This window comes from Vicugna pacos, chromosome 1, assembly GCF_048564905.1.
Source record: "Vicugna pacos chromosome 1, VicPac4, whole genome shotgun sequence".
NCBI classification, from domain to species: domain Eukaryota; kingdom Metazoa; phylum Chordata; class Mammalia; order Artiodactyla; family Camelidae; genus Vicugna; species Vicugna pacos.
Window position 1 is genome coordinate 123734463 of NC_132987.1, and position 18146 is coordinate 123752608.

An 18146-nucleotide genomic window follows, 5' to 3' on the forward strand; every position below is an offset into this window, starting at 1 on the left:
AAAACTCCCCATGAAGAAGGCCCTGTTTCCTTGCTGAATCTCACCATTTAAAGAATCAAAGCCAGTTCCTCACAAACTCTTTTGGAAAAGAGACGGCAGAGCACTTGCCCACTTACTTTGTGCGGCCAGTATTACCTGGTTACCAAGACTAGACAGACATCACACACACACGCACGCACACCACAGACGAATATCGCACATGACGCGAGCACCAGAATCCTTAAAGTACTGGCAAGCCAAATCCAGCAACGCAGAAGGAAACGCACACGGCAACCGGCGGGCTTTGTTCCGAGATGCAAGTTAGTGTCCGAAAGTTAATGTACTACACCGTGTCAGTCAGAAGAATAAAAAGTGAAACTCTCACGGTCGTGTCAACATACACAGAAAAGGCGCTGGAAAAATCCAACACCTCTTCATGGTAGGAACATTCAACAAACTAGGAATAGAAAGGGAACTTTCTCAAGCCAATAGAAGGCATCTCCAAAAGCCCCGGCCTAACACCGCCCTCCCCAGTGACAGGCTGCCCCGGCCCGCCCCGGATCGGGGACCAGACAGGGACGTCTGTCCCCTCTCAGCGCTTCTGTACTCTTCACAAGTGACACAATCTTACACACGTAAAGTCCTAAGGAATCCACTAAAAAACTATTCAGACTAATGAATAAACACAGAAAGGTTGCAGGATACAAGAGCAACATAAAAAACCAGTTGTGTTTCTTGGTAACTTGCCATGAACAACTGAAAAGTGAAATTAACGGAAAAATTTCATTTACAAAACCATCAAAAAGTAAAATATCTAAGAATAAATGTAACAAAGAAGTGCAAAATATTTATTTTGAAAACTAAGAAACGATGTATAGAGAAAATAAGGGAGATCAGAGTAAATGGAAAACATTCCATGTTTATGAATTGGGAGACAGCGTTACGGTGGCATCACTCCTTATGACTGACAAAGGCTTAGTTTCCTAAATATAGAATCAGCTCATGCAACTCAGTAACAGCAACAACAAAAAGCCAGACAACCCAATCAAAAAAAGGACAGAAGACTTAAATAGAGATTTCTCCAAAGAAGACATACAGATGGCTAACAGGCACATGAAAAAATGCTCAGTATCGCTAATTGTTAGAGAAATGCAAATCAAAACTGCAATGAGGTACCACCTCACACTGGCTATCGTCAAAAAATCTACAAATAATAAATGCTGGAGAAGATGTGGAGAAAGGGGAACCCCCATACACCCACTCCCAATGTGGTGGGAATGGAGTTTGGTGCAGCCATTACGGAAAATAGTATGGAGGTTCCTCAGAGAACTAAAAACAGACTTAGCATATGATCCAGCAATCTCACTCCTGGGCATATATCCTGAAGAGATGAAAACTCTAGTTGAAAAGACACCTGCACCCCAATGCTCACAGCAGCACTAATTACAACAGGCAAGACATGGAAACAGCCTAAATGTCCACCGACAGATGACTGGATAAAGAAGATATTGTGTATGTACACAATGGAATACTACTCAGCCATAAAAAAGAATAAAATGATGCCATTTGCAGCAACATGGATGACCTAGAGATTGTTATACTAAATAAAGGCAGACAGAGAAAAGCAAATATCATGGTATCACTTACATGTGGAATCTGAAAGAAATGATACAAATGAACTTATAAAACAGAAACAGACTCACAAACATAGAAAGCAAACTTATGGTTACTGAGGGAAAGGGTGTGGGAAGGGATAAATTGAGAGTTTGGGATTAACAGATACAGTATATATAAAATAGGTAACAACTCCTACTGTCCAGCACGGAGAACTACATTCAATATCCTGTAATAAACCATAATGGAAAAGAATATGAAAACAAACATACACGTGTATGATTGAATCACTGTGCCATACACCAGAAATTGACACAATATTGTAAATCAACTAAACTTCAATTTTAAAAAATTGGCATCATTCCCCAAAACAGCCGACAGAGCCAGTGCAGCCCCGTCAGGTCCCACCTGGTGTCTTGTAGGAATTGGCAAACCGATCCCCAGTGTCCACGGGGAATGATTCTCGGGGAGTAGGGCACCCAGAACAGCCGATCTTGAAAAAGAATGAAGTAGAGGAACCCTCGGTTCTTCGAGAAGTTTTTAGAGCCTGTAAACATACCCCCTTTGCTTTGGGAGGAGCTCAGATGGTTCACATAGAGTCTAAAGTCTGACTGCACATTTAGAGCTTTTGTTTCGTGAAAATGAACCTAAATTTCGTCGAGTAAGAGAAGTTGGTGATGTCGGAAGAGGGGAGGTGGCGTGCGGCTCCCGGCCCTCCGGGCAACCTGCCAGGGGGGTTTGAAGGCTCAGCAGGGCTGACGCCCACGCGCAGCCCCCCGGATGAGGACTGGTGCCTGGGAAGCCGTCCTTCCTGGCCTCTGCTGAGTCACCTGCATTTCTGCAGACCAAGCTGATGGACAAGCTATTCCAAGAGGACGTCGGGAGGAGCCCCCACCTCCCCCGCGAACTTCCTTAGGAGAGTGTCTCAAACCTGCAGGAAGGTTGGTGCAGTGTTGGCTCAGGTGCGTCCTTCACCTTGACTCACCTGTAACACCACCATCTTGTTATCCAGGTGCTCTCGTCACCTTCCGTGTCTGTGCCCACAGACACGCATCTCCGTACATGAGTGACCGTGTGCATGCTTGTCCACACGGCCCCATCTGCGCACACACGCGTGCGCACAGCCCATGCAGGTGCACACACGCTTTCCTTGGTGAAGTGAGTGGCGGCGTCCTGATCGCTGCGCCGACACCCGCAATGATTCCTCCCTGCTCCCTGACAAACGGGTCATGTCCCGACTGCCTCCAGTACCCCAGTAACGTCCTTTGCGAAGTCAGCTCTTGCCTCTGCTCGGTGGCCGGGGAGCATCGGGGCACCATGTGGCACCACGTGGCACCTGGTGCCATAGCTTCTCGGCCTCTTACTCTAGAGCACACCCCCTGGCTCCGTCTCACCTGACTTGGAGATTTTCGGAGAGCCCGGCAGGCTGCCCTGTGAAATGGCCCACAGTCCCAGCTGCTTCCTCATGTTTGGATTCAGGCTTTTGGTACGTGCCCTGGACAGGACCGTGTGGCCTTCCATTGGTGGCCATCAGGTGGCCCAGGGAAGGTGCCTTTTCCCTAGGATGCATCTGCCTTCAGGATCTCTGCCATCCAACCACCTTTCCCCTCCACTGGTGGCCCTTCCAGCAAGAAGCCTCCACCTTCCAAGGGCCAGCTCTGCGGGGGCCAAAGGGTCTCCTGTGTGTCACCATCAGCCAGCGGTGGGGTCATGGGAGCACCCGCCCATCTGAGTGCTGGGCAATGCTTGGTGTTTATTGGGAGCCTCTGTTACCCCCGTAGAGGAATTTGGATTTGGGGCCAGGACAGTCTTCTTGCCACCAGGAAGCACCGCCCACCCTGTGCTGTGTGCAGGCAGCGGAGTCACCACCCTCAGGAGGGCTGGGGGACTCTGTGGAGGGCGGTGCCCCTGGGGGAGAGGTGAACATGGAGTCTCTGCTCACCCCCACCAGGGGGAGATGGGCTACACCACACCTGAGGATGAGCGGGAGGGGCCTGGACCGCCTGGTGGTTAAACATTAGACAGTGTCGCAACGTCCCCGCCGCTCTCACTGGTGGTGGGGCCAGGCGGGTCCTTGGATGCCCGACACCCCCAGGAAGGGGAGGTGCCCGTGGCCTTGACCTGCAACCCCGGCTGCCCGGCCTCCCCCCGACGGCCGCCTCGTGCCACTCAGTCTTCAGGGCAACCCGGGGCCGGGTCGTGGCCAGGAGCAGAGGCCGGGAGAGAGGCCTGGCGGGGTGCCTGGCCGGTGAGGTGACCCAGCCAGAATGCCGTCAGACCCTACAGCAGCAGAGCCTTCCCCGGGCATCTCAGGAGCTGCGGCCAGTACCACTGTGGCTCGAGAAAGTCACCACGGCATGCGGAACTGGGGTGAACATTCAGATGCTCTGGACGACTCTAAGCTAGTTGCACCACAGGAAGATGAAAAGTCACTTTCCATTTGGAAAGGACTGGAAATGTGCCCACGGTGGACTCACCTTGCCTGGATGTGCCACCACCCTGGGGAGCCTGTCCCCGAGCCGGGAGTGCTGGGACCGTGGTTTCCCAGGCCGGCTCCCTGGGGGCTCGGGGACACCTGCCAGGGCTGGCTGGCTGCTCTCAGGCCTTGTAGTCTCTGGTCCCCGAGGGAGAGCGGCCCTCAGGGCCACCTGGGGTGGGTCTGTGAGGGACACTGCTGGCTAGGGGGGCATCGAGGGGCGGGGCTGGTGAGGGTGGGCGGGGTGGGGCGGAGGACGCGGGCTGGTGGCTGCGGTGGTTCCTCCAATCCCTTGTCCTACCGCCTTTGGGCCGCGTGTGGGCAGCCCGGGCAGGCCCGCCGGAGGGGCCTCAGGAGAGATGTCCGCCGTGGGCCCTGGACGCTGAGGCCCCGCGGAAGAGGTCCTGTAAGCTGTGCGAAGCAGGCTGCTCGTGGAGCGCAGCCAGGCCGTCGGCCCCGGGCAGCTCGCCTCTGCGTCCCTTGGAGTTTCTCTGCGCACATGTGGGTGTTTTGTGCTTCTAACAAATGAAAATAAAAGACCACATTATTCAGGAATCTGAACCAGACCGACCAACAAGACAGGACAAACCCTGGTGTAGGGCAGGGCTGGCGGGAGGCGGGGCGGAGGTGGGCGCGTCTCACAGCTGCCCGGGGCAGAACCTTCTGGAAGTTCTGGGTGCTGGGACCTCTTCAGGGGGGTGGCCGGCTCCTCAGCCCCGCGGTGCTTGGAGTGGGCAGCACTCTGAGCCAGAGAGACTGGTCCTGTGAGGATGGCGCCCGGGTCCCTCGGTGAGGCCCGAGGTGGGCGTGTGAAAGACAGGTGGCCGTCGGCTCCATCCCACCAGAGGGAGCCCACTTAGAAGGCTATGGGTTTGGGGTGTCGTTCAGAGGGAGAGCCCTGCGAGGCCTCTCCAAGGTGGGACAGCGCCCTCAGGGTCCTCCAGGCCCAGGTAGGTGTGTGGACTTGCTGGACCTTCGTGGCCACACTCAGCTGGAGGGCCCAGGACAGAGCATGGCTCCCGTGGGGGCCAGACAGTCCTCGGGCCGCACAAGAGCAGGCTTCCTGGCCAGGGCCCACCAGGGCCTGCCCTGACACCATGTGCAGGGACCCCCTCCCCCTTGGCTTCTGAGGGGCGTGTCCAGGCCCAGCCAAGTGTGCTATGGGCCGCTGCCCCACTGACACCATTGCTCAGGTTACCACGCAGTGACTGGAGTCACCCAGGAGCCGGGAAGGCATGGACGGGCTGAGCGGGGCAGCCGGCCGTCTGTAGGGGGCCTGCGCAGGGGCCCTGGAGGCCAGAGAAGGGCTGCGCGGGGCCGCCAGGGTCCCGGGGTCTGACGGCGGCGTTTGCACCCGCCTCCTCGGCTCCGGGGGGCGGTCCTTCTGCAGTGCTTGTGGGGGTCATGATTAGGCGCTGCTTTGTCACCTGAGCACACGTGAGGCGCCTGAGGATGTGGCCCCACGTCAGTTGCGTCTGGGGCCCTCCCCGGGGGATGGGAACCACGGGCAGGGTGCACAGAAGCCAGGCTGGGCGGGCGGTCCCAGCCGGAGGCGATGGGGCGAGGGGCCTTCGGACCTGGCTCTCTCCCTTCTAATCCTGGCCTGAGGAGCCTCAGGGACACTGGACGCCAGAAATAGGGGCCTGGGCTGCTCTGGGAGGGGCGGAGGGGGAGGCGGGGGGGTGCAGAGAAGGAGGGGAGGGGAGGCAGGATCTCGAGCTCTCATTCTGAGTGGGCAGCACAAGTCACCTGGAAACACTCCAAACTGCACTTGAATCTGCCTCTCTGACCCCCTTCAGACGTGGTGGGGAGAGGGCTGGAGGAGGCGGCAGGCCACGGGGTGGGGGCAGGCACCTCCCTCATAAGGGACTCTTTCAGGAATGTGGCCTGTGTGTCCCTCAGCGTCTCAACTGAGTCCTCCCTTTGGCCTTTTGTCTCTTCAGGGCGTGTGGATGAGTGAGTGAATGAAGGAATGACTGAGGGGGGACAGGGACAGGGGTGCAGGGCCCCCCCAACCCGGGGCCTGCGGTGCTTCCTCAGCTCGTCCGAGGGCTCTCTGGGCCCAGACCTGGGAGAACAAAGCTCTTTCAGAAATGCAGCATCTTCCCCAGTTACTTGCGTTTCAACGGTCTCAGACGGTGTCCCTCGAAACCCAATTTCCCGCCTCTGTCCCAACAGGCAACTCGGGAAGGTTATTCAACCTCCGTGATGAGCACAGACCCCAGAGGAGCCAGCGCCCACCGGCCCCTCCTCCTGGACGGGAGCTCTGTCCAGGGCCCTGAGGCTCCGGCCTGTGTCCCCAGGGGCTGGGCCGGGGCGTGGCCTGCTGCAGCCACAGCCCGCCCAGGGAACCTGGTCTACACCACAGGCTTTCTGGGTGCCACTGTGTGTGTGAGCGAGCGTGTGAGCGTGTACATGTGTGGGAGTGTCTTTGCATGTGTGAGTGTGCTGTGTGTGCACTCGGGCCTGCATGTCATCGTGTGAGCGTGTGCAGAAGTGCATGCGTACTGTGCGTGCGTGCGGGCACACGTGTGTGCACATGAGCAGGCACACGTGTGTGTACGTGAGTGTGCATGCGTGTGCAGGGAGCCCCAGTGAGCAGCACTCAACAGGCCGCTTCCTGGGGGGCCTGGGGCCGAGCTGCGCAGGCGTTTTCCAGGGAAGGTCGACGCTGAAGCTCTAGAAGGGCTTGGAGGTGGCCTTGGCCTCTGGAAGGTGGGCAGGAAGGGCAGGGTCTGGAGGGTCGTGGGGTGGGCGCTCAGAGCCCCTGCGGGAACGTGGCCCCTCCTCCCGAGAATGGGGAGTTGCACGAATGAACGCAGGGCTGGCCCTCTGAGTGGTCCCGGGGCCCTCGGGACCACAGGGTGGATGAGCGGGACCCCTCCCGGGTGTGTCAGCAGCTCTGCCTCCAGTGGCCCAGAGTTCCCTGTTCTGTACATACTGGGAGAGGGGAAGGGCCTTTGGAACTTCTGTCCTGAGATTTTCCGGAGACTTTGAGGCACAACATCACATTAGCGGCAATGAATAGCAGAGACTGTTTTCTGGGCGTTTCCAAGAATTCTGGGATCTGAGGATTGATGACAGGGAAAGTCCTCGCAGAGACGCAGATGTTGGCACATGGGGTGCCCCCTGCCTTTCTCTTGAGAAGGGGACACAGTGTTCAGCTGTCCTGAGACATGAGTTCTGATCCCAGACAGCCAAGCCTTGCCCCTTGGATGACTCATCAGTGGCACCCTCGGTGTCCTGAGCTGGGGGGCATGTCCTCAGGGCTGTCTCACTTGACCTGCCCTCACTGCCCGGACCAGCCCTGGGGAGGGGCAGCTGAGACCCCCGGCCGCAGCCTGGAGAAGGCAGGTTGTGGGGACTGGACAGCTGGCATGTGGGGCACACGTGGGGTCTGGCGGGGAACGTGGAGGTAGAGGCTCTGTGAGCGTGTGATCGCGTGGGCACGGGTGTTTGTACAAGCAAGTGCTGGACAAGCGTGGACGCCTCTCCTGGGCTCTGACCTGGAGCTTGGACCCCCGGCCGTGGCTTCCTTACCAGAAGTGCTGCCAGCCCCGTGGTGCGCGGGCCTACGAGGAAGGCGTGGCACCCGGCCCGGCGGGTGTGGGAGCCCTGCATCACAGACGGGCTGCTGGGTGGTCAGGGTGGGACGGAGCTTAAGCCGGCCCTGCCCCCGGGGTCCTTGGGTTGTGGGGAAAGCCCACCCCACCCCCATCCCCGGCTGCCTGGGGCCCCTCCTGGTTGGGGAGCTCCTGGGGCAGCACTGAGGGTGGGCGCTGGGTGGGGAGGGTAGCAGCAGCCATCAAAGTCAGATGCGGACACAGACGGGGAATCCCAGGCAAGGCTGTGCCGGACAACCAGGGCCTCCTCCCCAAACCCCGAAGCAGGTGCCTGCAGGGCTCAAGGCCACAGGGCAGCATCCTTTCAGCGTCTTGGATGGAAGAGTTGTGTTGGCCAAGGTTGCACAGAGGGGCGGAGTCGGGACCCAGCGGGAGGGGTCCAGCTGTAGGCCCGCCTGGCTGACCTGGAGCAGGGAGCCCTGGAGGGGCGCCGGGCGACGCCTGGAGGGAGCTGGCGCCCAGGGGCTGCGGGCTGGGCCTGCTCACCCAGCCCCACCTTGTGGCCTCCGCACAGCCCCCGACCCTGCCCGCGAGCCGAGCTCTGAGGTGTGTGTTCAGCGGGGAGGACGTCTGTCTGGGACCGTCGGTCTCGCTGAGACCCGTGATCTCACTCTGGCTTCATGCTGGCTCCCAGCTGCTCCTGTGCGCTGGGCCTTTGGAGCAGTTCTCAGGAGTCAGTCGGAAACCCCTGTGGGCCTGGAGGCCCGGGTGAGGACTCTGACACTGGTGTGGCCGCCCGAGAGCAGGGTTCTAGCCGATGGAGACAGAGGACCCGTGCCTCCGAGCGGGTTTTAGGAGTGAAACAGGAAAAGAGGCCAACACTCCCAGCCAGCGGGTGGTCTCCGGTGAGATGAAGGGAGGGCAGGCCGGGCGTCTGCAGAGGAGCCGGCTGGGGCTGGGCAGCTCTGAGTAGGCCCCCGGGGGCCGGGGACCGAGCGCCCGCACAGCTTCTCAGACTTGGTGGGACAGCTGGGACAGAAGGACGGACTTGCCGCAAGTCGAGCTGTTTCAGTTCCAGTTTGGCCACAGAGTGGTGGCCCATGGCCAGGCTTCCGGGCTGTTCTCAGTCAGAGCGGCTCCAAGTGCAGAGGGCCATGGGCGGGGTGTGCTGGGGGCTCACCCAGTGTCTGAGGGTCCCAGGCCTGCCCAGGGCAGATGTCCTGCGGGGCTGTGCCAGGCGCTTTCTCTTGGTGCCAGGCCCTGCAGGCTGCAGGGAGAGGAGGGAGCTCTTTCTCAAAGCTTCAGAGCACCCAGGAGCCCCTGCCTCACCCCAGGGGACTGACCAGCGTGCTGGCCGGGAGCCCCTGTGCCCGGGCGCCTGCGCAGGGACTCGGCGGCAGTCTGCGAGGCCCAGGGCCTTCTCCAGCCCCAGCGGAGGGAGGTGGGACCCCCACTGCATGCTGTCCGTGCCCCTTGGCCCCAGGGGTCTGCAGCTGTTTAAGGATATGTGAGAGGTTCTCAAGGGTGCCCGGCACCTTGGGTGGAGGCTCCTGTCTGTCTTTCCTCCGTGGGAGGGAGAGGGAAGAGGAGGAGCCATCTGGATGTGTGAATGGGGAGCTGCCTGCTGGCCTGTGGGCGGGAGGCGGAGCGGGCTGGCCCCACCTCCGGACGGCAGAGGCGGCCCGCTGCTCCTGCTCTGCGGTGCACACAGCCCGATGGCTCCCGACCCCAGCGGCTGGCGCGGCCCCTGGGGTCTGCTGCTGCTCATCTGCTGCCTCGCGGCCGCCCGGGCTGACCTGATAGGATGGTTGTGGCCCGTTAAGTCTGCTGAGCCCACGGCTGCACTGGCCTCTGTGCCCCCTGGCAGCTCGCCTGTGCCGCCCACAGAGGACACCACCACGCACGTGGCCCCCCAGGATGGCCCCGCCGAGCAAGGGACAGCCCCTGCCAGCCCTGAGCTGCCTCTGGAGATGCTGGAGGCGGGCCAGGCCTGGACCCCCCCAGCCCCCACAGCGAGCCCGGACGCAAAGGGGAACAACATTGCTGGCGTTGGAGCCGAGATCCTGAGCGTGGCCCAGGGCATCCGGAGCTTCGTCCAGCTGTGGGGCGACACCGCCCCCACCGAGCGCTCCAGCAGCGTAGGGACACCCGCTCTGGCGATGCCCACAGAACCCCTCACCACCCCTGGACTTCCCAGTGCCCCCCAGGAGAACTGGATCGCTCTCTGGCTGAACAGTGGGGCCCCAAGCTCTCCGGACACCCAGAGGACGGAGGCCAGCACCCTGCCAGTGCCCACCCAGCCGCCGCCCTCCCCAGGCGGGCCCTGGGCACCACTCAGGGAGACCTTGGTGCCCCCGCCATCACCAGGTAGAACTTCCCTCTCCTCCGCGCCAGGCGGGGCCCCTCCCTGGGGAAGCCGGCAGGCCCTGGGGCAGCCCTGGGACCTGGACAGCGAAGGACTCCTGCCCATGGCGGCCCGCCCTGGCCAGCAGCACCGGCACCCCGACGTCCGCGAGCGCACACCGCCTCCGCCTCCGCCTCCGCCTCCCCTGGTGATGGGCTCCCTGGGCGCTCACACTGCCCCCTCGGCTCTCTCCTCGGGGCCCCCCGCCAAGCTGTCTCACATCCTCCTCTCAGCTCTGATCAGGGGCACTGGTGCTTGGGCGCCCCACGTGGCTGCCTCTGTGGGGCCTGGTCTCACTAACAGCTCCACGCTGCTCGGGGCTGACCCACTGACCCCCGCCGGGCAACCTGTCCGCCTTCCCGCCGGCCGCTGCCTGCCCCTGCCGCCCTCCCTGGAGGTCTGCGGCCACCTGGGCATCGGGCGCGCCTGGCTGCCCAACCACCTCCACCACGCGAGCGGCGAGGAGGTGCAGGCCGCGGCCCGGGCCTGGGGGGCGCTGCTCCAGACCCACTGCCACCGCTTCCTGGCCTGGTTCTTCTGCCTGCTGCTGGCCGCCCCCTGCAGCGCCGGCCCGCTGCCCGCCCCGCCGCCCTGCCGCCAGTTCTGCGAGGCCCTGGAGGACGCGTGCTGGAGCCACCTGGACGGGGGCGGGCTGCCGGTCACCTGCGCCTCGCTCCCAGCCCGGGAGGACGGGCACTGCGTGTTCATTGGGCCGGCTGCAGGTAACCGGCCGGCCTGGTCCATCTGCCTTTCTTCTTGGCCCAGCCAGACTAGCTCGGCCGGGGCTGTGTGCACTCGGCACAGAGGACCCCCACCCGGCCCCCAGTGTTGCTGCGACCCCAGGGGTCTGCAGGGGGTGTGATGCCTACTTTGCAGGGGGAGGCTGAGGTCTGGGGAGGGTGGGAGGCATGCTCGAGACCAGAGGTTCCGTGTGTGTCAATGGCAGACGCTCCATGGCTCTGAAATACCTCAGTGCGCTCCCATCACCAGGGGAAACTGAGGCACAGAACGGTGACGCCAACTCCCATAGGAGCCGGGATTCCCACCAAATGCTGGCCACTGCCCCCAGCCATTGTGCCACAGCGTCTCATGTCCCTTCTGTGGCCCCAGCCTGCATGGTCGGTTGAGGGGACTGCAGGGCCGGATGCCAAGGGGAGGGAGCAGCTTGCTGCTCTGAAGGTCGAGGTCTTGGCCATCCAGCAGTTAGTCTGTGGAGCGCAGGCGGGGCCTGCCCCAGCCAGAGCCTGAGCAGCAGAGCCTCCCCACCCCAGGGCAGCGGGAGGGCCGTTCCTCCCTGGGAGCTGTGTCCACCTGGACAGCACCCCCGTCACCATGTGGCTTGGAGGGGAGGGGTGAGGGCAGCAGCCTCCTAGCACCCCCCACCCAGCTCCATCTGCGTCCTCGTCCTCGGGGGGCTGGGTCCCTGAGTGGTGCCCCCTCCCTGCTTGCACTTGCAGGCCTGGCCCGTCCTTTTCGGGCTGTGCGTGTCCCCCTCCCTCCCTTGTGGTGTCGTGGGGAGCAGCCTTGACCTGGTCACTGGTCCCCAAAGTCACTGGGCGTTGGAGCTGGGATGGTGGGGTTGGGGTGGCTTCATTGGACCCCAAGAGGTGGTGTCACCCTGCAGGGCCCTTGGGGGATGTGTGTGGGTGACTCCATGGCCAGGCCAGGGGCACAGCGAGGAGGTGGACACTGGTGCCCAGGTAGGGGTGGGGCAGGGACAAGTGCCCGTGACGGGTGTGCCCACCCCTCGGAAGAAGCAAACCAAGGCTGGAGTGGAGTGGTCGGAGGGACGGTGGCCTCTGCTCGCAGGCGATGGTGGCTGAGCCCTGCGTGGGGCCGGGTGGCCTGGAGGGCATCCTGGGGAAACACTCATGCAGGGCCTGCTCTGGGAGGGCCTGGTGTGTGCGGAGGGAGGTGCCCAGGGCTATCGGTAACATGGGCACTGACCTCACCCAGAGGATGGGGGGCTGTAGTGAGTCACGTGTCCCCACATCCCACACACATCGGTCCCCAGAATACCCGAAGGTTGGGCCAGCACGGGCCTCCTCCAGCCTCTGTGTTGCGTCCCCTCCCGGCGTGGGGACAGGGGTAGCCCCGCAGAGGTGAGGTGTCCTGCCAGGAGGGCCCCCTGGCCCATGTAAAGGGGCTCCGGGCAGCTCCTGCACAGCCCAGCACCTCCTCCTCCTCAGGGTGGGGGCGGGGAGGGAGGGGAGGGCCAGGCCTGCCCACCCAGGGCCCTGAGCACATACCCACCCTGCTGCTGGGCCTCTGGCCAAGCCCGGGTCCTCTTGGCGGGGAGCTCAGCCACAGTGGGCACGGGGCTGGGAGCCCGTGCGAGGTGGTCCTCACGCGGCCAGGCCCAGGCGCGGCTGCAGGGGCGTGGCGTTTCCCTGACCGCGGCTGGCCCAGTCAGTGCAGTGGTCCTAAGGGGACTTCCCACTGGACATCTGCACTCGCTGGCTCGGTCCTCGGCCTGTGAGGGAGGCTGTGTTCCTAGCAGAAGCCTGGGGGATTCCTCTGTCAGCTGGCTCAGATGTTCCTCACAGCCGGGACCGCTCCTGCATGTGGCGTGGCTGGGGAGGGACCCAGAGGACCAGGGTTGGCCTCGCAGCAGGGGCACCACCCACTGCTGATCTCCTGTGCTGGGCCAGGCACCCCTACCCCGTGTGCCGGGGCCAGTGGGGGAGGGAGACCATGGTGGGGGTGCGGGAGGCGCTGGACGCTGCTACTTGGGGCTGCCAGGCGTCCTGAGGCCGTGGATGGGGGCCGGGGGGGAGGGGAGGCCCAAGCCATGGGTGCTGCTTCTTCTCGGGTCGCAGTCAGAGCTGCCCCCCACCCCTGTGGCACCACCACCTCTGTCCCTCTTGCGTGTGGCCTGCAGGCCGACCCCAGGGCAGAGGTGCCCCCGACGGTGGGACGGGGACGGTCACCTAGGCCTGTCACGCCAGCCTGTAAAGCCCTGCCCTGCGCAGCCCATTTGGAGTCCCCCCATCTGCCCCCTCCCTGCCCCGCCAAGGAGAGTGAGGGGGAGGGGCTGGCACCCGCATGTGGCTGGGGGGACATGCGGCCAGTGGCTGGGGCTCGGGAGGGAGCCCCCGTGCCACCCCCGAGCACCACGTGGCCACGGCCTCCTGGGCCCCACAGCGCCCTCTGTGTTCGGGTGGGGCTGGGCCCCTGAGCGGAGCCCCCTCCCTGCTTGCATTTGCAGGCCTGGCCCGTCTGGGGGTCCTGGTCAGGTTCTGCGTGTCCTGCTTGCCTGCCCCGCCATGGTGCCGTGGGGAGCAGCACACTCTGGGGGACCTGGGGCAGGGTCTCTTGTCCCCCAGGCCCCGGAGCAAAGGGAGTGAGGCCCCACACAGGGGAGGGCGGGAGCACGTCCCAGGTCCCCTGGTGTCCCTGTGGGTGGGCCAGCGGGGGGCTGTCCCCCAGTGATCAAGGAGTCAGAAGGATGGGTGTGGGGGTCATGGGGGGAGGCCCCTCCCGGAAGAGGGTGGGCGGCCTCGGTCCTGAGGAGGGAGTGTGTGCAGAGGCCAGCGCTCCGAGGAGCCTTCCTCCTGCAAACCTGCAGATGACCTCCCCCACCCCTTAGGGCCGCTCTGCCCCTCACCTCATCCTGGCTGCTTCTCCGTGTGAGGTTTTTATCCCAGAGCTAGCTGGTGACACACGCACCCAGGCCACACAGGAGGCTGCACTGGACGCAGCTCCCGCGCCTCCCTTGCTGAGCACAGGGCGTCTGGATTTGCAGAGACGTGGTGTGAGTGTTCCACGGCCACTGTAACAAGTGACAACACGCTCGGTGGCTCAGGACAACACCAAATGCATTATGTTTGGAGTCAGAAGTCGGAAATCAGCCTCTCTGAGCCAAAAGCATGCTATCTGCTGGCTGCGTCCCTCCCGGGCCCTGGGCCTGGTACCACGTCTGCCTTTTCCAGCATCTGGAGGCACCTCAGGGCCCTGCCACCACCTTCAAAGCCAGCCGTGTCTCTGTCCTGGCTGGGAGAGGTTCCCTGCTTAGGGTGTGGTCACAGTGGGTGACCTCATCTCAAGGGCCGTGACCACGGTCACCTCCGCGAAGTCCCCTTTGCTGAGGAAAGTGACACCCACAGGTCTGGATGTCACGGGTTGGACACCTCTGGGGCCCGTGACTCTGCTACCATAGCATGTGTGCCGTGCGTGTGTTCTTACTCTGCGGATGTGGCATCACATTCTGTGTACCTGAAAGTTCCTCTCTGTCTGCTCCGTGTCTGGGAGTCTCCCTGTGTCACTAGAGGGCCGGTGGCCCTGCCCACCCTCCCGATTTCTTTGTCCCCTGTCCATTCACGTGTGCATTAATGGCCCAAGGCCTGAGAGCTTTGGGCGCTGGGTGACGCGCCCCAGTCGGGGATTCACGGCATCCAGACGCCCGGGATGGTCTTCTCTCCTAGGTCGTCAGAAATACTCCCGAGGTGTGACCGAGCTGTGCTGCACGTGTGTGCAGACGCGCGTGCTGTAAGTGTGTCGACGTCCACGGGGTCGTGGGTCGCCTCCTCGTTTGAGGTGCTTCACAGACTAGGTGTTTGCGGGGTGTTTGCCCTCTGTCTCCTCTGGGACGTGGAGGTGAGGGCCCCGGCCGCAGCCGCCCTGACTCGGTTGCTGTGTGAGTGGGAAGGCGCTGGAGGGGCTCCTCCAGGCACGTGGTCAGGTTGTCTCCCTGAGGTGGCCACGTTCCATCTTAACGGGCAGGTGGGGTGGGAGAGGCCCCGGCCGGGGTCTGCACGGACAACGAGGACTTCCTCCCCTCCGACGTGTGGTCGGGCGCGGCTGGCGGGGCCTGGAGCGTCGTGCACCTGCGGGTTGTTAAGTTGCCCTCCGCTCTGTCCCACTCAGTGGGTTTCAGATTGACTTCTGTTGTATCTGATAGTGGTGGTGCAATATTTGTTTACTTTTTGTTATCATTTGTCTGGCTTTTAAAGAAGAGTTTATTTTTTTGAAAGTAGATTTGGGCTCACAGCAAACTTGAGGGCAAGGTACAGAGAGTGCCTGAACCCCTCCTGCCCACCGCCACCAGCAGCCCCGCCAGACGGGCCTTCATGGCTGTTGGAGAAGCTGCAGTGGTGCGGCGTTGCCCAGAGCCTGTGGTTCACACCAGGGCTCACTCCTGACGCTGTACGCTCTGCGGGTTTGACAGATGTGCCGTGACACGCGGCCATCATGAGTGCCACACGCAGTGTTCTCACCGCTCTGCAGACCCTCGGTGCCCCACCTGCTCTTCCCTCCCCCGCCCCAATTCCTGGAGACCACTGTTTCTTTTTTCACTGTCTCATAGTTCTGTCTTTTCCAGAGTGTTGTAAAGTTGGAATCATGTCATTTGTAGTCTATTCAGACTGGCTTCTTTCTTAGTAATGTCTTCTTGACTTACTCCCTTCTTTTTCGGTGCTGAATAGCATTCCACTGTCCGGATGGACCACAGTTCATTTATCTGTTCACCTACTGAGGAAAGGACATCTTGGTTGCTTCCAAGTTTTGTCAAATTAAGTTGCCAGAAACGTCTGTGTGCAGGTTTTCATGCACGACCCCTTTGGGGAAACACCCAGGAGCCTGACTGCTGGGTCCTACGGTCAGAGCACGCTTAGCGTCGCGAGAAGCCCCCAGCTTCTTCCAAAGCGGCTGCACGGTGCTGCGTTCCCACCGGCAGGGCCTGGGGGTTCCCGTGGCTCCCCGTCCTCACCAGCACTGGGCGTTGCCGGTGTCTGGCTTGTGGCCCTTCTACGAGGTGGGTCGTGGTGACTCACTTTTTCAGTTTGCATTTCCCAGCGACGTCGGACGTGGAGCACCTTTCCGTGCGTTTATTCGCATCCATGGTCTTTGATGAGGCGTCTGTTGAGATCTGCTGCGCACTTTTAATTGGGCTCCTCACTTCCTTATTTAAAGCTTTAAGTGTCCTCTGTGCATTTGGCTAACAGTCCTTTGTCTAGCCGGTGTTTGGCAAATACTTTCTCCCAGCCTGTGATTCGTCTTTTCATCCTCCTCAGTGTCCTCTGGAGGACAGAGGCTTTTCCTTTCGAGGAGGCCTCGCGTATCAGCCCTGTCATGAGTCGTGTCTGTGACGTTGTCTAAAAAGTCGCTGCCGAACCCCAGGTCATGCAGGGCTTCTCCCTGTTACGTTCCGGGAGCTTTACAGTTTCGCATGTTACATTTGGGCCTGTGACCCACTGTGAGGTAATTCTTGTGAAGGGTGGGAGGTCTGTGTCTGGATTCATAGCTTTTTCTGCACGTGATGTCCAGTTGTTCCAGCACCACTGGTTGAAAGGCCAGTCTTTTCCCCATTGTGTTGCCTTTGCTTCTTTAGGAAAGATTAGCTAGTTGTGTTCCAGTGGGTCTGTTTCTGGGCTCCCTGTTCTGTTCCACTCGTCTCTTCACCGCATGGACGACACTGCGTCCTTCCGTGAACGTGGGACCCCTCCGCATCCGTGTAGTCCTTCGGTTTGCTCATCAGTCCCGCAGGTTTCCTCGTGCAGCGCTTGTGCAGGCGGCTGTTGCATTACACCCACTGGAGGTGGAAGCAGGCACTTCATCTTGGGGCTGCTGGTGTAAGTGGCGTGTGTGTTTGGCTTCGTCGCTGGTTTGTAGGAAGATGCTTGGCTTTGTACAGTCACCTCGTGCCCCACGACCCCCCATCATCGCTCATCCAGGAGTGTTTTCTAGGCCATCATTTTGGAGTTTCTCCATTTGGGTTTTCATGTCGTCTACAAACTATTTGTTTTATTTCTTCCTTCACAGTCTGTGTGCTTCCCTTCCCTTTTCTTGTCTCACGATGGTTAGAACTGCAGCAGGATGTTGAAAGGGCGCGGTGGGAGGGCTGCCTTGCTTTTTGAACCTGGTTTCGGCGGGAGAGCGTCAAGCTTCTCACCATGAAGGATGGTGCCAGCTGCCGGTGTTTCGTCGACAGCCGCCATTCCTAGCTTACTGAGAGCGTTCATCATGATGGATGCTGGAGTTTACACAGTCTTTTCTGCGTCTAGCGCTATGACCACGTGGTTTTTCTTCTTTAGCCTGTTGATGTGACGACGGGAATCGATCGTCAAATGCTGAACCAGCCTTGTGGACCCGGGCTCAAGCCCCCCTGGTCGTGGCTGGCCTGTTTGCTGAAAGGAGACTGTCTTCAGCGAGGCACGCCCCGACTCTGTGGTCTGGGGGCTGTGCCTCTGGCAGAGCCGCTGCCAGGCCGGCGGGCGGGGGGCCCATGGCCCCGCTCGGGATGCCTGTAACCGGAGGGTGGACCGGTGATCTTAGGGCCGCGGCATTCGGTCGCTTACTCCCGAAGGGAACCATGAAGAATTTTGTGGAGCAGAAACCGGAGAACTTTGGGAGAGGAGCTGCTCAGGCCTCTCTGGGGTCCCTGGGGCTGCCCCTGGAATGCACTGTTGTCTTCCAGCCCAGGATGTCAGTGGCTGCTGCGTCTCGCGTTCTTAATTGATTTGGAAAAGTGCAGGCTGCCTGGGAGGAAGGGCGGTGCTGAGGCACATCCAGGTTTAACTCTGGGGACAGCTGAGTCGGGACGCCGGGGCCACTGGCACTCAGGCTGGCGACAACCTGTTTCCAGATCTCAGAGCCTCTCCTGGGCGGCCACCTAGGCCCTGGGCCCTCCTTACCCAAAGGGACCCAAAGCAGCCAGCATCTTGGTGGACGGCCGGGGCTCTGAAGGCGGGGTCAGCACCTGTCCCCTCTGCTCTGTCCCGGGAGGGCCCAGGTCCGCCTGGCCCCACACTTGGGAGCCGCCTCCAGGCGCCCACTGACACTGACGCATGCTGACGCACTGACACCGTCGCACACATTCACACTCAGGGGCTCAGCCGAGCCTTCCTCAGGACAGCCACACGCCAGCAGCCGCTTCCCAGGGGGGCAACTCCCCGTGTGCCCACCTCCAAGGTTGTGGGCGAGGTCCTCTGAGGAGAGGCCTCGGTGGGGCCCGTGGCCAGACCATGCCCCAAATCACGGCTCTGCCTGGCAGCACAGGTGGTCAGGGAGGGCGCTGGTGGGCGGGCCTCTCCCTGAGCTGGGTTTATCCCTCTCCTGTGTCTGGCAGTGGCCTCAGCCCCAGATAGGGAGGTAGGCCCCGTCCTCCCCCCCA

At 61.5% G+C, this 18146-nt stretch overlaps 1 protein-coding gene across 4 annotated transcripts in view; it reads left to right on the forward strand.

Moving 5' to 3' along the window:
- COL18A1 (collagen type XVIII alpha 1 chain) overlaps positions 1–18146 on the forward strand; it is an 85790-nt gene that overhangs the window by 31915 nt on the left and 35729 nt on the right. For 3 of the 4 annotated variants that reach the window (XM_072970389.1, XM_072970395.1, XM_072970403.1), the window contains exon 1: positions 9333–9999. The exons of the other annotated variant lie outside the window; for it this stretch is intronic. In XM_072970389.1, the coding sequence (XP_072826490.1) occupies positions 9348–9999 (652 nt within the window). In that variant the 5' untranslated portion in view covers positions 9333–9347. Of the gene's footprint in view, positions 1–9332; positions 10000–18146 lie in introns of those variants that run through there. 4 annotated transcript variants of the gene reach the window in all.